A 20,310-nucleotide genomic window follows, 5' to 3' on the forward strand; every position below is an offset into this window, starting at 1 on the left:
TATTTATTTTAATAGAGTTGTACATTGATGCAACAATGACTTGTACATTATTACCCGCATATCAATACTTAATAAAATTTACATCGAAACGTAGATAAAAATAAACATGTCGCAATGGTATGTTCAAAATTTATGAAAACTTAATATATTAAATGATATAAAAGAAAAACAAAAAGAAAACAAAATTGAGGAATATGTGGTTAAACTAAAGGGGGTGGGATGTTAATTATTAGATATATTTTAAAAACTTTAATATAGTTGAAGGGTAAATGCTGTAAATACAATTTAAAGTGGATCGGTGATTAACGAAAGACAAAAATATTATAATAATAATAATAATAATAATAATAATAATAATAATAATGATTTATTTAATGGGGACGTTTTGATATGATGAAGCATGCATTCCACGTAGATTCATCTTTTTCTTCTTGTGTTGTTACTGCTTGGTGTGGTTGATTTAATTCTTCAATTGAAATTGAAATTGAATTGCCTCATGCATGATTCAATTCAATATCAATATAATTATTATTCTTGAATTTTGTATTAATGATTCATAACTCCATTGTGATCATGTGGTTACAGATCTGTTACTTAATTCTTTCGTTCTGTGTTTATCCAGATCCTGACTCATCTATTAATTCTACCGTCACAAATCCGCACTGATCTGAATCTCCATTTATTATTATTCGAAATATTAACCCCATGGTCGGGTTAATAATAATAATCGAATGTGACTGAATGATCATTGTGTTACATTTTGGCAGCTGAGATTACTATTATTATTATTATTATTATTATTTTTATCTTTCAGAGAAGATTAACTCAAAATTCTTGACAAAATGGGGGTTATATCGAGACAGGTTCTTCCCGTGTGTAGCTTTCTATGTGTATGTTGTCCTTCGCTGCGCGCTAGGTCAAGACATCCCGTAAAACGATATAAGAAGCTTCTTGCAGAAATATTCCCACGCTCTCAGGTCGAAACTTCAACCCGCTTACTTTTTATTTGAGTGTTTGCATAAGCTACATTCAATTTTTGAGATTATATGTAGTGATATGCAGTGATCAGAATCAAGTAATCAGTTTTAACACAACTTAAAATAATCAAATAATTTATTGTAAACGAAAAATGTTTCATTATATTTGTTTTTGTGCAAGTATATATTCTACTTCTTGAATAATAAACAGTCTCAAGTATGAATCTTCATTTTCCTTATATGACGAAACGGCAGAGTGGTGAGCCAAACGAGCGCAAGATTGGAAAGCTTTGTGAATATGCTTCTAAAAATCCGTTACGTATACCCAAGGTAAATTTAGCAACTATCCACTTTACATGATCCATTCATGAAGTTGCTTCTGATTTCTTCCCTTTATAGATTACTGATTACCTGGAGCAAAAGTTTTACAAGAATTTAAGGAACCAAAACATTGGTGCAGTAAAAGCTGTACTGCTCGTTTATGGGAAATTGTTATCCTCTTGTAAGCAGCAGATGTAAGTTTAAATATTATATCACTGGAATAACTATTACTTTTGAATATCTTTTCTATCAATTCTCATTTAATTTTCAGTGTTACTTTTAGCCCAATGCATTCTCCCATATAGAGTTTAAAGTATTAATTGAAGTAGCCTGCAAGTGTATGTTTTAACATATCATTGTGTGTTATATTTTAGGCCTCTTTTTGCAAGTAGTTTTTTGGGAATCATTGGGAGTCTACTAGAGCAAACACAAAACCACGAAATGCAAATTCTTGGTTGTAATGCTCTTGTCAACTTCATAAGCAATCAGGTACTCAGTTTACATCAATAACTTACTATAACTTCCTTTTAAAAAATGAAATTATTTGGCAGATAGACAACGCATACTTGTTCAACTTAGAAGGCCTCATTCCGAAGCTTTGCCAACTAGCTGAAGAAGCTGGCGATGATGAAAGAGTATTAAGGTTAAAATCAGCAGGACTTGAAGTGTTAGCCTCTATGGTACACTTCTTTTCACTTCATTATCTTTATCTTTATACAATAATTAAACATTTTTTTAGTATATATGCATAATAACATAACAGAAGACTGCACAGTTCACGCTCCAAAATAAGTGTTTAATATTTTTGACCAGGTGCGATTATTGGGAGAGCAGCCTCATGTCTCTATGGACTTTGAGAATGTATGTTGCATTTGTAGAAAAACATGGTGATTTCAATAATCTGTTTGCAGTTTACAAAGAAATATGTTCAACTATGAATTATGTTGAATTCTATTCTCAATTCTAAACAGATTATATCAGTGACTCTGGAGAATTATACAGACTTTGAAATGAACCAAGAAATCAAAAAGTACAACAAACAACATTCTCAAGGCCATGAACACGCTCCTTCATTCTCCGACTTTAGCAAGACCTCAGATTTAGTCAACTCTAAAGATGCCCCTTTGGTGTAAGTACACACTTTTGGCTCATATTTAGCTAGTCTTAATTGTTGGTGATTATGTTCAGGGATGCACACAAGAACCCTTCGTATTGGGCCCGGGCTTGCTTGCATAACATGGTCCGGTCTGCAACCGGTTTGACAAATCAGAGACGTGTACTGGAGCCTGTTCTTCACAAATTTGACATCAATAAGCTTTGGGTACCAGAGAAAGGGCTTGCCTTTTCGGTTTTGCAGTATCTGTTAACGATTTTGGATGAAACAGGTTACCAGGAGAACTTAGACCCCCTTTTCAAGTCTTAATACATGATTATTCATAGGGGTGCAAACGAGCCAAGCCGATTGCGAACTACTCGAGATTGGATCGACAAAAAGCTCAAAATGAGCCGAGCCTTATCGAGCCCTAGCTTTGCCTGGGCCTTTGATAAAGCTCGTCTAGTTTCCGAGCCTGAGCTCGGGCCCAGAAATAACGAATAATGAAACAATTCATATATTGACATGCTCATTTCAAAATTGATGCATGGGAAGATCGTTTAGGCTCCTCGAGCCTTTTGTTTTTTTAAGTTTTAACTCTTTTAGACTTCTATGTATCAATTTCACACTGCACAACCGAGCTCGAGCCGAGCTTTGGCTCGTTTAAGATACTGCACACGCACATGAACTTGAGCCAAGCTTAGGCGTGTTTAAGTTTTTCTTAAAATATTCAAATATAATTATAAATTTAATAAATTAATAATAATAAACGAGCTGGGCTCGAGCTTTAGTAAAAGAGCTTGAAATGAGCTCGAGCTTGACCCAACTTGTTTACACCCCTAAGGTGTAGTTGGTATATAGTTATAACTATTTCCATGTGAACTCAGATGACAGGTCCCACTTATTACTACCAATCTTGGTTAAACATCTAGATAACAAAGATGTTAGCAAGCAGCCTGTTTTGCAGTTGCAGATAATAAATGTCACAACACAACTGTCAGGGCATGTAAAGCATCATGCTTCTGTCACCATTGTTGGTGCAATATCCGATCTAATCAAACACTTACGCAAGTGTTTAATTCGATCATCTGAACCTTCAAGCTCGGATCTTCAAAGTGGTTTAGAAAACTGCATCTCAAATCTCTCATGTAAGGTTTGTAATATGCTCTATTAACATCAAATTTGATGCAAAGTAAAATAAATGCATGACTCTTTTTACTTGATTATTTGTAGCTTGGTGATGTGGGACCCATTCTCGATATTATGGCTATCGCGCTAGAGAATATCCCGACTAGTGCTGACTTGGCTAGAGCAAATGTTTATGCTATTTATCGGACTGCACAAGTTATCAGTTCCATTCCAAACAAAACCTACTTCCAGAAGGTTGTATAAATAATTGTTGTATCAAATATGATTGCGCAAAGTATATTATTTAGTGCTAGTCTTAATTTTTTGAACCCTTTTAGGTGTTCCCTGAGGCTCTCTTTCATCACTTGCTCTTAGCAATGTCACACACAGATCATGAAACACGAGTTATTGCACACCGTGTTTTCTCTATTGTGTTGATTCCTTCTTTACATCAAACTTGGTCAATCCAAGATTTAATACCTTCTTCAAAAGCTGGCTTTCCAACAATGATATTGCAAGATGAAAGCAACAAAAGTACTGTACTTGAAACCATAGATGAAGAAACAATGGAGAAAGACAATGATATCATTGAAGACACTTCTACCTGTAATGGGAATACAGTATGATCATGTTTTACCTATTTTACTTAACATAGATGGTAATTTTTTTTTACCAAAAATATTCTGTTTTGTGTTTTTTTTTTTTTAATTTTACAGACCTCTAGTTCCATGCGATTGAGTGGTCATCAAGCAAGTCTTATCCTTTCATCCATTTGGATTCAATCAACATCCATGCAAAATAGCCCTGAATGTTTTGAGGCTATGGCGCATACGTATACTCTTGCTTTATCTTCTATTTTGTCAAAGGTATCAGTAACTGAAATTCAACATTCATGTTACTATATATCATTCATATGATGTCTATGTGCTTAATGGTGTGCATGGTTATCTTCAGAATCAATATCATGTGGCTTTACTTAGGTTTTTCCAGCTGGCATTTTCCATTAGAAGCATCTCTTTGAATCGACAAGGTATCCGCCTCGACTGTAAACTTCTTGATGTAACACACTAACACACTTATAACAATTATGAAGTTCTCTATCAAAACCAAGAGATTGTAATTCAGTGAGATAAATATCTATTTTGTGGCTTTTCTATGATGATAATGTAGTTTGTTCTGTTGATTCCTTGTATATTATAAAGGTAGCCTGCAAGCATCCCAGAAAAGGCCTATATTTATGTTGGCTTCATACATGATTATTGTCTCTGCAAAGGCATGCCAGCTTCCAGAGTTAGTTGGTGTGGTTAAATCTACATTGATAGAAGAAATGGTTAGTTTTCACTTCATACTACTCACATCTTTTTGCTTTTATCTTTTTAATGACTACTTTGTAAACCTGATGTTAATGCAAATTTGTATAAATTAGCATGCATGTATGTTAGTAGTATGTTTACTAAATTTAAGGTATTATATTCAGGTAGATCCTAATTTGGTGTTGGATGGAGATATTAGGCTTCGGGCTATTGGTACAAAACTAGATGACAAAAACTGTTATGTAGAACACACAGATGACGCTTCTGCAATGAAGTCACTCTCTGAAATAGAATCAAAGGATCAACAATTAAAAGATGCAGTTTCAACACACTTGGTATCATGTCTTAGCAAATCATCAGAGGTATTCACCCACAGTATATATACACACGTGCGCATAGAGAGAAATAAGTGTCTCGTAACATTTGTTCTAATTTCTTTCTTGAATGTTTTGCAGAACGAAGTGTCGGATATGAAGTCCCAACTTTCACAGTGGTTTATGCCTGATGATGAGTATCCTATGGGGGTCCCACCGTTTATGGGGACACAACAGTCATTTTCACATATGGATATTCATAATTTTGATCAGGTGAATATTTCCCATATAACATTTTGCTGCATTTTATTTTCATGTTTATCGAATGCACTTGAAATTTTTGTGTTCTCCTAGGTTATACCTCATACTGAATCAGCAAATGAAGATCCTCTGGATCAATGTGGAAGCCAATCCGATCCCAAACCCATCGATTCGCTTGGCATTATAAGTGTCAACCAGCTATTGGAATCAGTAAGTCTGTTTAGTTTACTTTTGTGTTATTGTGTTTTCAGGTCGTTATGAACTCAGATATTAACAATCAATACTCCCTTGAAATTTCACTAAATGAAAAAATATATTTATGAAACCAACTAATGATTAGTTTTCTATTTTGTTGTGTCACAAACAGGTAGTGGAAACCGCACAACATGTTGAAAACATACCGAATTCATCAATAAATTTAACTTTTGATGAAATAAAAAACCAGTGTGAGGCTCTTGTGACAGGAAAACAACAGAGAATGTCTGTTCTTCAAAGTTTTAAGGAGCATTCTCCAGTTGGATCAAATTATGTAAGAATCCATGTTCTTTTGGCAAACATCTTTCTTTCTTTCAAAACTGGACCGTTAACACCCTTAGTTTGGGTTTGATAGTTGTGTTAAACATGTTGCATGTCATCTCAAACACATGCAATGTGTTTCCAAATATAATAATAACAAAAATAATACTAGTATGAATAATATAATAACAATAAAACAACAAATAACATGGGTTAAATTATAATTTTTAAAAGAGTATAACAGTTAAGGGGTTAAAGTTAACAATTTGTGTGAATGTTATGTGACAGCAACCGGTATCTTCAACAAGTATCAAGGCTGAAGTGAATGATCAAGCCTTTTCTTGTTTGAATGAGTATGAACAACACGAGCCATTCAGGTTACCAGCAGTAAGCCCATATGACAAATTTTTGAAGCCTACAAGATATTAGTATATATGAATGTAGCAATTCTTATGTTTCATATATCTTTATACTATTAATAATTCTTGTATTCATATGAGACCGAAATGATGGCATCACATTATCCTAGGCTATTGGATTTTGATGATATAATGTTAAATTCAAGGCTTATGAGCCAATGAAATGAGTAATGTAATCTCAAGGCTCACATTTACTTTATATTTGTTTCTGTCTTCACTTTTCATAGTTTTCATGTTAGATTTTGTTATCTCCTTCTCTTTGATATGCCTATTTTTTATGTGCCTAGGTTGATTTACGAATGAGTTAATTTGGGTTGTATTTTATCTTAGGCAAGTACACGAGTCAAATGGAAAACTATCTCAATCAACATGCTCGTCATCAATCTGCTTAGTATCGACTGTGTTAGTGGCAACTGATTGCTTGATCGTATCTTCATTAGTGGTTACTGCGGTCAATTTTAAGTTTACTAATTATTAATATATATATATGAAAAGTAATGTTTACATCGAAACAGAAAATAAGCGGGCAACAAGTTGCGTCGTTACTCCCTTTTGAATTGTAAAACCTAGTCTTTTAAAAACTACATTAGCTGATCTTGGAGTCATAACATTACTATGCATGACCCGTTGAACTAGGCTAAGTAACTTCACAACTTCAGGCGCGAGATAACCAAAAGTGTCAAAAGCAAACGAAATAAATACATGTTGGTTGTCAAGACACGTTTTCTCATGTTTAGTAGCCTTGCATGAAATAATTTTTAAAGCAACTTGACTAAATGTGAAACCACTAATCCGTAGGTCCATCAGAGAGGAAACACCTATTAGATCCACACATACATTTTTTCCTTCTATCCATCCAAACGCCAAAATGTCAGCTGGTCGAAGAGATGATTTTACCTCCAACGGGTCAGCTAGGAAATTCACAGGTGTTTCTTTCTTAGCAAAAATCCCCCCCCCCCCCGAATATGTCAAAGAGCACACCCCTAACTAAATTGTGTCGGTACTTGAACCTCGAGAGCTCTTTACAATGTACCGCGTGCTCTCCATATGAGTCTAGGCCACAAAGGCATAAAAGAGAGCCTCTACTGCCGAATACAACCCCAAACCCCATTTTTAACGGGTAAGGAAGCAAGTCACAAGGTTAATATGATGGACCCAACCATCATTAAGGCTTGTCATCATAGCTCAATTGCACCAGCCCGGGAATTGCAAAGTTTAATTAACAATAGTGACACTTTTTCAATAACTTGTTGGGTTTCAACGATGGTTCGGAACGAAAACGGTCAAATATTTTAAACCTGTTTTAGTTAATAATTTTGTTTAATAGATATTAATCAATATTAATATACAAACATATAAACGAACTGTATAAAACGCAGCGGATAAATAAACGATTAAATGAACCATAAACCGAAACCCAAAACCCGGATCCGATTACAACGTTACAGAGCACGATTAATAAATAAAACACAACCATAGATCTAGTTTATCGATATACCTCGGTTATACACAAACCGGGAAGACACCGAGGGCTTAACAAAAACGAGCTAGATAAAAACACAATCGAGATCCAATCTGACAGCAGCCGGGCAACGGCGGTTCACGGCGGTGATGCGGCGACTGGTGGCGGCGGACGATGGCTAATGGCGTCGGACGGCGGCTAGTGGCGTCGGACGGCAGCGGGCGGCAGCTAGGACAACAACCAAATAGCAGCAGGTTAATAACAGTAGAGTATAGCAGCAGCAAGTAGCCGGAAATACACTCACCGGAAAAACGAGCTTGCCAGATTAGAACCAGGTCGCCGGAAAATCGAGATTTAAGGTCTCAACAACACCGGAGCTTATATTGAGCTGCGGTGGTTCTTGTGGTGACTGGAGAACAACTTGAGGTGGCTGTGTTTGTTGTGCGGTGGCCGGAAATGCTCCGCCGGAAAACCGAGCTGCCGGAGATGGTGGTGGCTATTAGGGTTTTGTTTTGTAAGGTTATCTTTTATAATAATAACATCTTATACTATATATAGTAATATTATTAGGGTTTAATCAAATTAAACCAATTGGGCTTGAGCTCAATTAACAAAACAAAGCCTCTATCCATCTTCTGGTCCATCTAATTGATTATGTCGGGCCCAATTAACATTTAAGTGGGTTTATATTTCGTTACCCTCGGTGTAACTCATACCGGGTCATATTCGGGTCGGTCCACGTTGACTTGACCCGAGCCGACCATTAAATCCAACAGTCTCTCACTTGGACGGATTTGGGTCAAGTATCACAACGTAAACAGCTAGAGGCGTTCTAGCTACACATAGATGTCCCCAACCAAATATGACATTTTTAAATCCATAACCAAAATATCTTGGAATACCTTATTGAAAGATAACGAATTTATAGCAATCGTTGTCATCTATCTTTTCTGTATAAGACATCAATTGAACAATGAGATATGGATCAAATCAATCTCATATAGTGTTAAATTATTGTAGTTCTTGATATAGAGTCAAAGTGGTATAATCAAACACACAGTAAGTTTGGGTGAGGCCTCACACTTTACCAGTTTGAATCAACGAGGGCGTCAATATGTCTAACTGTTACATTTTAATGTAAGAGTACAGAATCCCGTCTTGACTACATACAACTCCCACTGAACTCCAGAACATTCCCAATCAATGTCTTTATGGCTGGCAGTTACGCAACATCGGTTAACATGATCAAAGAATATCCCTCGGTAAACGAAAGTTCCAATATGTATCTCAGGTCTAAGGATACTAAATGAGCATACTATTATCAAAACATCTTATGATCAAGATCCATGAAGATGATTTGATGCGAGTTACATCCAACGTCATTCATAATGAGGTTTGTGAGTTTGGAAGTCAACTGCTTGAGTCCAAAGTCTATATAGTCTTAATTCAGAATCGTTCCCACGAGTATGACCGACTACGGATAATTTAGAATACAATATTCACGGATTAAACGTATTAAAATGAACCCAGTTGTATTATTCAACGTTTGCATTTAACCATTAAATCAAAAGTGAACAGAGAAGTACAACTGATTAAACGTTCATACATCCAAATACTAAATCAACATAAATCACTAGCAAGTCTAAGCCCAATAGCATCTCTATGCTGATCATGCTTGTCCCGAGTCATCGGCTTTGTGAACGGGTCAACTAGATTTTGATATGTGTCTACCTTGCTTATTATGATGTCACCTCGTTCCAGTATTTCTCGTACATAGTGGAACTAAAATGTGCTTGGCCATGTGATGATAATTGGGCTCTTTGGCTTGAGCAATAGCACATGTGTTATCACATATTACGTTGATCATTTTCCTAAACTTGGAACCAGATCGAGGTTGGCTATGAATTTCTTCATCCAAGCAGATTATGAGCGAGAAACATCTCGGTCATTCTGGAAGTTAGCGCTACTAATAAGAGTTCGGGACCATCTAGATGCAATAAGTATCTAGAGTTTGGTACGGGATTCTCTGCGACGCTTGTGTTTATGTCTAATGTATCAGCAACAACAACTTGTTGATCAGACACTCCAACTTCCTCAGCGGTTGATTTTGGTTCTTGAATTTCTTCAAGATCGACAATGTTATCTCCAGTTCCTTGATCGAGAAATTCTTTCTCGAGGAAGTGGCCTTTCCTTTTGATAGAAATCATATTTGTATCAGGATGAAAGAAGTAATAACCGCTTTGGTTGTAGTATTTGACGAATGCGGGAGGTGGTCATAAGGGCGAAACTCCAAAAGGAGTGAGGCAAGTTAGTTCTACACATAATCGATCGAACCATGTTTAGCAAAGTTCGATTCCTCCTCTCGCTCACTCCATTATGTTGGGGTGTGCCAGGTGCCGGAAAACGGCGCCGAAGATGGTGGTGGCTGTTAGGGTTTTGTTTTGTAACGTTATCTTTTATAATAATAACATCTTATACTATATATAGTAATATTATTAGGGTTTAATCAAAGTAAACCAATTGGGCTTAAGCCCAATTAACAAAACAAAGCCTTTATCCATCATCTGGTCCATCTAATTGATTGTGTCGGGCCCAATTAACATTTAAGTGAGTTTATATTTCGCTACCCTCGGTGTAACTCACACCGGGTCATATTCGGATCGGTCCGCGTTGACTTGACCCGAACCGACCATTAAATCCAACATAACTTACCCGAGTATTGACAAGTTATTCATCAGTTGTAAGTTGTAACTTGCCTAAGTAGTGACAAGTCTAATACTTATTAGTGTATGAGTAACAAATAGTATGAATAAAGACTAAGTTGATACTTTTGGTCAAAGTGAAATGATATCACAAATTGATGGTTGAAGTTTTTACACCCTAATATATTTGGAGGCAGATATTGTAGTAAATGAGAATGAAAAAATATTTATTACCTACTAAAGCAAGTTGTATTGAAATGAGAAGATGATAATTAGTGTAATATTTAGATGGTAACCAAATTCCCTCTTTGTTTGCAGTGAGTCTTTCTCTCTCCCTTCCCGCTTTTTCCAATCATTCTTTCTTCCTTGGGTTGTTGTTTCTTTATATCCACAAGTACCAACCAGATCTCTCTCAGAGTCATATCTTTCTTTTCCCGCCTAATTCAACTTCACGTCTTTTATAAAACCCCTAAAATCAATTCCAATTGCATTCAGACTCAAGCAGTTGTTTCTAATTTCGATCTGTCTGCTTCCAACCAGTCAACGATCATGCAAAATCAAAATGATTCATATATAACACGTCAGCTTCCCTTCACCTCCATGAAGCCGCCGCCTTTCGGTGACTATCACCGCTTTTCCTCAACTACTTACACCAATCCGAAGCCATACTCGTCAAATCTCCTGTAAGGTCTTCGAGATCTGATCTCTAATTTAGATTATCATCATATAATATTATTATTAGTTACTTGCTTCGATTTAATAAAAACACATACTGTGATTTCACTTCAATTTTATTTTTTTTATTACTTTTAAACCCCAATATTACTCTCTCCACATCCACTTTTGTGCTATTTCACTTCAATTCTAGGGCTTTTGTTTTTAATTAGGTCTCTAGTATCTTTCTGGAATTCAATCACCTTTTGGAACATTGAAATGGACTAATTCACTTGTCAAAAACTAACTGCTCTGTATTAGTTTCTGGATATTATGGAATATGTTTATTTTAATGGGACTTGAACACAACCATTAGCTTGATAATGCTAGGCTAAAGGCATGTTGGTATCTTTTCGGGGGCATAAGTATTGAAGCCAATGTTGTTTTGGTGAATTATACATAACATTTATATCTTCACTTCGTCTGATCTAGTTCGCTAGTTGTTAGTAATAGTATTCTCGAGTGAGATACCCAACATACAAACAGGAACCTTGGAAATGACCAAGGGATTGTTGGTAGGATTATAGGATGTTAGAGTTTATATGTAGCTGAGATGTTAATTGGACTTTCTTGGATAATCAGAGTTTCAGATGTTAAAGGAATTTAATGCGACCATTGTAGCTTTTTAAATGAAATATATTTTTTTCCTTATTTATCACTGCAGTGGACAATAGATATGAAAACTTTCGTCTCGTTTGTTACTAAAATATCTTTTCATGAATTTTGCTGTAAACTTATGACCAAATTCATATTATTTTTCTTTTTGTTAGCCATTGAAGAGGAAGGGGGATGCAGCAGCATCTGAAGCTGCATCTAATGATCAGAACCCCACTACTGGTAGCACATTAGCCGTTAGCACTCCTCTACAGACACCAGTATCTGGAAAGGCGTCAAAAGCACAAAAAGTTCCAAGAACTGGAAAGCACAACAGGGCTGGATCTCAAACTCCAGCATCCATTTCTGGTGAGTTACTTGTTCTTAACAATTTGTATAAATTTATGTTACTAACGGAAGCTTTGTGACATGTTGTGAATCATACAGATTCTCCATCAGGGCATAATCTTACTCCTGTCGGTCCCTGTCATTATGATAGCTCTTTAGGCCTCTTAACGAAGAAGTTTATTAACCTTATCAAGCATGCAGAAGATGGCATTCTAGATCTAAATAAAGCAGCAGAAACACTAGAGGTAATTACATTTCTATCTTTTCAAGTGTTTGAATAAATTATGTTAACTGAACTGGTTGTATTGGCACAGGTGCAAAAGAGGCGGATATATGATATAACAAATGTGCTTGAAGGAATTGGTCTCATAGAAAAAAAGCTCAAGAATAGGATTCAATGGAAGTATGCAATTTTTTCTTTCATTTTTTATAGATTATTACAAGTCTTGGTACTTAGACTGATTTCTGACAAGTTGACTGGTGAACCAGGGGACTTGATGGATCAACAGGGGACGTTGATGAGAATGTTACTACTTTACAGGTATGCGTTTGCTTTTACTAATTTACAGACCTTTTTTCCTAATTAATATTTTACCTAAAAAAACAGGCTGGAGTTGATAATCTATCAGTTGAGGAGCATAGATTAGATGAACAAACAAGGTTATTCTTTCAATATTTATATACAGTAAACTTGCCGCCTTTTATGTAATTTTAGCAATGCTAATGTTTTCATATAATTAAATTTCCACAGAGAAATGCAAGAGAGATTAAGGGACCTGAGTGAAGATGAAAATAATCAAAAGTAGGTTTTCTTTTTTTTTTCAACAATCTATGAATTTTCTGATGTTTTACACTAACCATAAAAGAGATATTTTTGAAGTTTCTGCATTTTATAACATTTACTCTCATATGTGTTTATGTTCTAGGTGGCTTTTTGTCACTGAAGAAGATATTAAGAGCTTACCTTGCTTTCAGGTATGTTTTGATTACTTCATTCAGGGTCATTTAACATTCTTTGTAAATAGTTTGGGACTTTTGGTCAAAACGAGTATTATTTTGTATGGGTCAGGTTGAATTGACCCAAAAACAATTGCTTTTTTTGTACAAAATTGAACTTACTTTATAAATAGTTAGGTATTAAATATGATTAGAAAAAAAATAAAATCATTTTGTATTATACAGTTAAGAGGTTGCATGCTTGAAAAAAAATACTTTTATTGGCTTTCAACTATGTGACCGTTTTAAGCAATCCTGTTATTTTATTCATTTTACCCCTATGACTAACTGATTTGAATGATTTACCATTGCCCTTTGTTGGGTTCAGGACGAAACCTTGATTGCAATTAAAGCTCCACATGGCACGACTCTAGAAGTTCCAGATCCGGATGAGGTAATTTGAGTAATGAAATGATTTATGACATATCAGCATAAAACTTACATGAAATTTTTATATAATGACTCAGGCTGTTGACTATCCTCAAAGAAGATACAGAATTGTTCTAAGGAGCACAATGGGCCCCATAGATGTTTACCTTGTCAGGTACTACCTTTCTTTTATTCTTTTTCTTATGTGACATTCTGATTTGGTGTATTGTTTTCTTTCTTTTTACCATTTTGGCTGTGTTAGCCAATTTGAAGAAAAGCTTCAGGAGATTAATAATCATGCTGAGGCACATTCAAGCATTCCTTCAACATCGATGATGATTAATGACCCGACTACAGAAGCGACAATGGGGTTGAACCAAGAACCTGAAATTGGGGTGCAAAGAATAGAGAGTAATGAATGCTCAGATGTAAATGCATCAGATGACTTTGTTAGCGGGATCATGAAGATAGTTCCAGATATTGATGCAAGTATTTTACATTTCAGGACCCATCAACCATTTTGATTACTAACACAGTAAGTGTTAAATTGGCATGTTGCAGAGTGAAGCAGACTACTGGCTTTTATCAGATGCTGATGTCAGCATCACCGACATGTGGAGGACCGAATGTATCCTTGTTTGTTTGTTTCCACTTTTTAGGTCTTCTTAGTGTCATTCATTATTCTGATTAGAGGTGTCAAAACGGCCAGTCACACATGTTGACTATCAGGTCAAGACAGTGTGCATGGGTCAATTTGGGTCTAAACTCGAACCAAAACCAAATTTTGGTTTTTTTGAGTTTTTGAAAATCGTTCGGTTTTGGTTATTTTCGGTTTTTGGTTTGGGTTCGGTTCAGTTTCAGGTTTTTTTATGTTTTGCCGTTTGGACCTGAAAATTTTTGGCCAAGGAAAAAAAATCGCCAATAATATTGGGTTAGGCCTAATTTTTTTTTTCTTAGGTAATAATTGATTGATTATTATACATTTGGGCTAAACTATATAATAAATTATGATAATTTATTTTAAATTCAAAATAAAAGTGAAAATCTATAAGGTTGGTTCGGTTTGTTTTTTAGTTTTAATTACATGTATTAGTTTTAATTACATGTACCGAAACCGAATGTTTGATTTTTACAGCTTGGTTATTTCAGTTTGGTTTTTTCAGACTTTGCAGTTTCGGGTTAGGTTTATTTTGGTTTCATGCACAAGCGTCACAGGCTAGATCAGGTTGACACAACAAATGTGATAGTTTTATTGCATAAAATAATTTAGAAAGTTTTTATGAAGAAACAGTTTTCGTGACATTCAACCAACCTCTTTTTAGAACCTTTTGATCAACCCATGTATTTATAAATGGGATGAAACTGATGTTGCCACATCTAATTCTGAGAAGACATATTGTGTGTTCTTAACATTGAGTCAATAGCGAGTGTTGAATGGGGTGATATTGGCTTGCTTGAAGATGACTACACCATGCCAGGTGTCACCACCCCACAACACCAAACACCAAATCAAGATACTCTACAAGTGCATTCTGATGCAAAGCCTACATAGACAAATCGTCTCAGATGGTAAGTTTTCATAATCTCTCACCTCGGGACCACTTGCAACATATAAGAGGATGCTAAACCTTGAACAGAAAACCGAGCACTCAAATGTAAAGTAGGAGTATATGCATGCTGCTTAATAAATTATGAGTTACGTTTTTAGTTGGTATTTTGTAAATACTTTTGAGTAGGTTTTGTATTATGGAAACATAAGCACATTTTGCACTCTAGATGCTAGCTACTAACCCAGTATTATCAAAGTCATTGTCCAGATTCTTATTTGCAAATGTGCTGTCTTGTGTTGCCAATTAGCAATGCTGTTTTGAGTCATTATTGCTAAAATAAGTGTGCGCGTAGGCGATGTGCATAAGGTGTTGTTTTGATGACACACTGGTGGGGAGTCAAAAGAGTGTGAAGCAAAATTACATGTATGTGCCTTAGGCGATGGGCGTAATGTTTTGTTTTCATGGTGCACTTTGCATTATAACGAACCGCTTGAGAACAGCCATTATGTCTGAGGCTGGTTCAACCCTAGTATTCGGTCAGGTTATCACCTTTACGTGCAAGAGGTGTCTGAGATAGACATATTGCTTCAGTGTATCTTGTGGCGCAATTCACCAATTGCATGTTGCATATCGTTGTGGACGAAGTCACCAATTACATGGACGGTAAGAAGTTAGTAGGGCTGGGCACGGTTCGGTTCGGTTATTAGGCGAATCCGGAACTGAAGTCATCGGTTTTTTGAATATACAAACTGTTCGGTTTTTTGGTTCAATTATAGTCATTTTTTTAAAATTCTGTGTAGACATTGCAAAAAAAAAAAGAAAAAAAAATTTAAAAGTAAAAATGATAATTTAAAGCTTGTAAGAGCGTATTAGAGTACCATATACATATTGATTTTTGAAAACAAAAATTGGCGCCTGTTACATGGAACCATATGAATAAAAAGTTGTTAAAACAGTAGAGTTTAAAATTCAATAATGTTCTTAATAAAAAAAACACTAAAATTTAGTTCTAATCTTCATTCATCTTTAAAGTTTAGTCTTGGTCTTCATCAGTTTTGTAATCTTCATCACCATCAATTGATTCGGTTCAGTTTTTTAAAATGAAAAGCTGAACCGAAAATTCGATTTTTCTAAAAAGAGTTAACCGTTGGTTAATGTTCCGGTTTTCTTTTCACCCCTAGAAGTTAGGTTCACACTTTATTAAAATAAATAATAAGAAATTAACAATAAGAATACCCTCGTTATTCGTGAGAAATAGTTGAGTACAAGAGCATATATATATATATATATATATATATATATATAATGAACAATAATATAAAACTTACACTTATATATGAACGTGATGATTCGAACCGTTATCTACTTATCTTCTACGAAAATTTTAAGAATGCTTTCAAGTGGTATCCAAAACACGGGTTTTCAATATGATGAGCCTTCAAACTTTGTTCTTGATTGGAATGATGAAAAAACTATATGTTGACAGAATGATAGTTGTGGGGTGAGGATTTGTGTTCAATACATGTATATTAAAACAGATTTCGAGTTTCCATTCGAAGAATTCATTTATCTTTTAGGGCACAACAACCTAAGCTGTACACACTATCACAGATGGCTCATGCGTTCGAGATTACACATGGTAAAATGTTGTTCATCATTTTGTGAAAAAAGAAAACGAAGAAGTTGGTGGAACAATTACTCGATTAGTGTTCATTTATACTCAAAATTAGTTGAAACTTGAAACACAAAGCTTAATGGAAATAAACATAAACACTATTTAGCATGGTCCAACCAAAACATCATTTACATAATACTATTCGTTTATTATTTTAAGAACATTGACTTGGTCCAACACTAGTTGAAGGGCTCATGCATGAGAGTCATAACTCGTGCACGACTAACGGTATTGCAAATTTGCACAAGCCTTTGTTCTAATCACACAACTTCAAGCATCAATAGTTAATTCATTTTAGTCCCGTTTTAGACTTGGTTTACTTCGTTGTGAAGCTCCCACGTAGAATACAAACCACCCGGAAATAATTATCTATATACCGCATATATAATACAATTATATAAGTTCAAAATAAGGAAGAACTCAATTTTCTATTTTGTTAATAACTTGATTTTTACTATCATGCTGTGATCTTTATTCCCAACTTGGTCCACACGATAGTGATAGTGCCTCATTGGTAGTGATGTAAGAATCTATTATGGAGGTCTGGAATCAAAATCTTACATCACCCGATTTACTTTGGGACACGTGATTTACCTTCCTCATGTTGGATGTGGGTCCGATCGGTGGGGGACGCATAATCGTATGAATAATACGAAGTGATGAGTCAGTCATTATTATCAAAATGATATGAACTGTTTCAAAGACCCAACATGCATTTTTTGTCTGGAAATTTCCAAACGAACAATTTCAACGAGATCTGAGCGTGAGAGGTGAATCGAAAGATTCATGTTTGGTTCGGGAAGGGAGAAGAATAAAACATATACATTTCGTCAATCATTAGAATTTTCTGAAAGGTAGCTATCTTAGTAGAACGGCCTTCACAAATTGCAAATACTAATTTGTTAAGAATTAATCGGCCCAATGGTTACGTGCACCACATGTTATTCCTAACTTGATGAAGAAAGTAATATCACTTATTTGAAACGTATTTATAGAACATTAATTGATATCTTTATCAAAACATGGTACGATCAGTCTAGTATTTTCTTTGACATGTTTGGTACGTTAAATCCATAACATGTTATTAAATCAATAAATTTATTCTCCATGCATTTCAAACATATAACATATCTCATACGTGTAATGCTACAATTCAAATAAGTTTATACATGTAAAGTGTAAGCATCTATATATCTTAGTATTCTGCATGAAAATAACGATAACTCACCCATTACATATAAAGACTTCTAATTCATATAGTACATATTATCGGATTTAAACAACTTTTTGAATAAATACGAATTCCATGCAGAATACATGCATATGCATATATTCATCAACATATGTAAGCTAGATAAACAAGAAAAAGAACTTGTTAGTTTTGTAGCTAATGACCAGGTCCTTTGGGGCTTGAACCAGAGGCAAGTTGCTCCAAACACAGTGACATGCCGATTTTGGCATTTTCGTACGCGGATGAGTAGAGATCGTTAGCTCGGGCGAAGTCTTCACACAAGGGTCTTCCTTCAACACACATAATTAGAACAACCATGAAAACTAAAAGGGTGCATATATTCTTAAACCCCATATTCATACAAACTAAGTCTTGGAAGCTAATAAAACTTGTTCCTTTAGAGCTTAATTCTATGAGTAGTTTATGTGATTGCTTTAATGAGAACCCTAAGCATGTATATATACTAGGAGTGAGAAAGCTAGAGTTTGACTTAGAATACAAGCGAAGGTGCCTAGAAAGTAAGATTGCTAATTTGCAACTAGGTGTTTATTATTCTTTCATGGAGTGGTTCATTTTAAGCTAGCAGGAATGGTCAAATATGTTGAATATATATATGCATGACGTTTTATTTTAGTCTTTGCTAAGGTATAATATATACTGCCTATGACTTGTATAAATTATAATATATCGGCCTTTTTTCTTTCTTATACACCGAACATTAATTATGTAACAGGATGACAACGTTGATTTGATTTCTATTTTAGGTAACCAATTTTCTTTCGGTCATGAAAAATCATTCAAGAATTGTAAACTAAGATGATAAAAAAAAATTAAAATTATTATTTAAGATAGATTACCAGTCAAAATTGCTAACAAGTGATGTCACAACTACAAAATGTGTCATTTGAAAATGGATATTATTTGTTAGTGCATTTCTTTGATGGAAGAAGGATGTGCTATTTGTGTTGGGGTATTTTTTGCCCATTAGAAAGCCCAACAAATATTAACTTACATGGGTGGTTATTATTATTATTATATAAAAAAATATTATATGTTCTATTACTATTCATTCGTATACACACCAAACACAATTGGTGTTTGAGTTCTTTGGGCCCATGATGATAATGGTTTTTGTGGGCAGTGGGCTTCACGTGTGGAACAAGAAAAATATTAAAAGGGTTTTTGCTTTTGGTGCACATGATTCTGCCGCCAATAACAATACCAAAAACGATTAAGGTTTTTTGGGTTTTCTCTCTTCTGCTGCTCGAAAAAGATACAAAGAGAAGTTTTTGTGATCCAAGCTTTTGGTGTTTTGTGAAGATAAGAGACGTGCCATAGATCGATTCATTCTCTAGTTGGTGATACCTCTTACTCGTATTCTCTTTGTAGTTTTATTTCATATACTTGATGTTAGTTTGTACCAAGTATATGATGATTTGTGTATGCCTCTACTTTTACCTAGAGAAGAACTTTTGTATTGCTCATTATTGGTGATAGTGCATTTGAAGCGGCTCTAGTAGTCCCGTGGTTTTTACTCTCGGCTTGAGAGGTTTTCCACGCTAAATTATTGTGTTATATTTACTTTTAATTACCCTATTTGTTTGCATCCTCATTGGTTCATTCGGGTCGGGAAAAAGTTTAGCCAAACGAAGTTTAATTCCACATTTTTGTTTACCGTTCGTGGCTAGGTGTTCGTTTTTCCCAACAGAGTGGTATCAGAGCTTCGGCTCTTGTTCGTGGGTTAAGACTTGTTTGAACGATGGAAGCTAATACGGGTAGGATGGTGAGTTTGAATGGTTCCAATTATCATGTTTGGAAAGGCAAGATGGAAGACCTTCTTTATGTGAAGGATTATTATTTGCCTGTTTTTAGTACCGATAAACCTGAAAATAAAACTGATGAAGAATGGAATATTTTGCATCGGAAGGTTTGCGGGTATATTCGGCAATGGGTTGATGATAATGTTTTGAACCATATAAGCGGGGAGAGTCATGCTCGTACTCTATGGACCAAGCTTGAAGAGTTGTATGCTCGGAAGACCGGGAACAATAAGTTGTTCTTGATTAAACAGTTGATTAACTTGAAATACCATGATGGAACTCTTGTTACTGATCATTTGAATGTTTTTCAGGGTGTTATTAATCAGCTTGCAGGTATGGGTATTAAGTTTGAAGACGAGATACAAGGTTTATGGCTTCTTGGTACGTTACCGGATTCTTGGGAGACTTTTAGGACATCGTTGTCCAACTCCGCAGCTAACGGTATTATTACTATGGAATTGGCTAAAGGTAATATTATAAATGAAGATATGAGAAGAAAGTCACAAG

The 20,310-nt window shown here is 35.1% G+C and overlaps 1 protein-coding gene and 1 pseudogene across 1 annotated transcript; both read left to right on the forward strand.

Annotated features, from left to right (window-relative positions):
* Nucleotides 1-1,217: 1,217 nt before the first annotated feature.
* On the forward strand, nucleotides 1,218-4,145 carry LOC143613211 (protein SEMI-ROLLED LEAF 2-like). The gene is made up of 10 exons (XM_077086985.1): nucleotides 1,218-1,307; nucleotides 1,377-1,492; nucleotides 1,673-1,787; nucleotides 1,850-1,978; nucleotides 2,112-2,159; nucleotides 2,270-2,427; nucleotides 2,487-2,683; nucleotides 3,279-3,544; nucleotides 3,625-3,774; nucleotides 3,858-4,145. Exons 1-10 carry the CDS (start codon nucleotides 1,218-1,220, stop codon nucleotides 4,143-4,145), a joined length of 1,557 nt encoding a protein of 518 aa, XP_076943100.1.
* A 6,843-nt stretch (nucleotides 4,146-10,988) lies between these two features.
* On the forward strand, nucleotides 10,989-19,218 carry LOC143613212 (transcription factor E2FB-like; annotated as a pseudogene).
* The last annotated feature ends 1,092 nt before the right edge of the window (nucleotides 19,219-20,310 follow it).

Source organism: Bidens hawaiensis, unplaced genomic scaffold, assembly GCF_021521415.1.
Source record: "Bidens hawaiensis isolate Kalapana, Puna unplaced genomic scaffold, B.hawaiensis_p1.1 tig00036823_1, whole genome shotgun sequence".
Lineage (NCBI taxonomy): Eukaryota > Viridiplantae > Streptophyta > Magnoliopsida > Asterales > Asteraceae > Bidens > Bidens hawaiensis.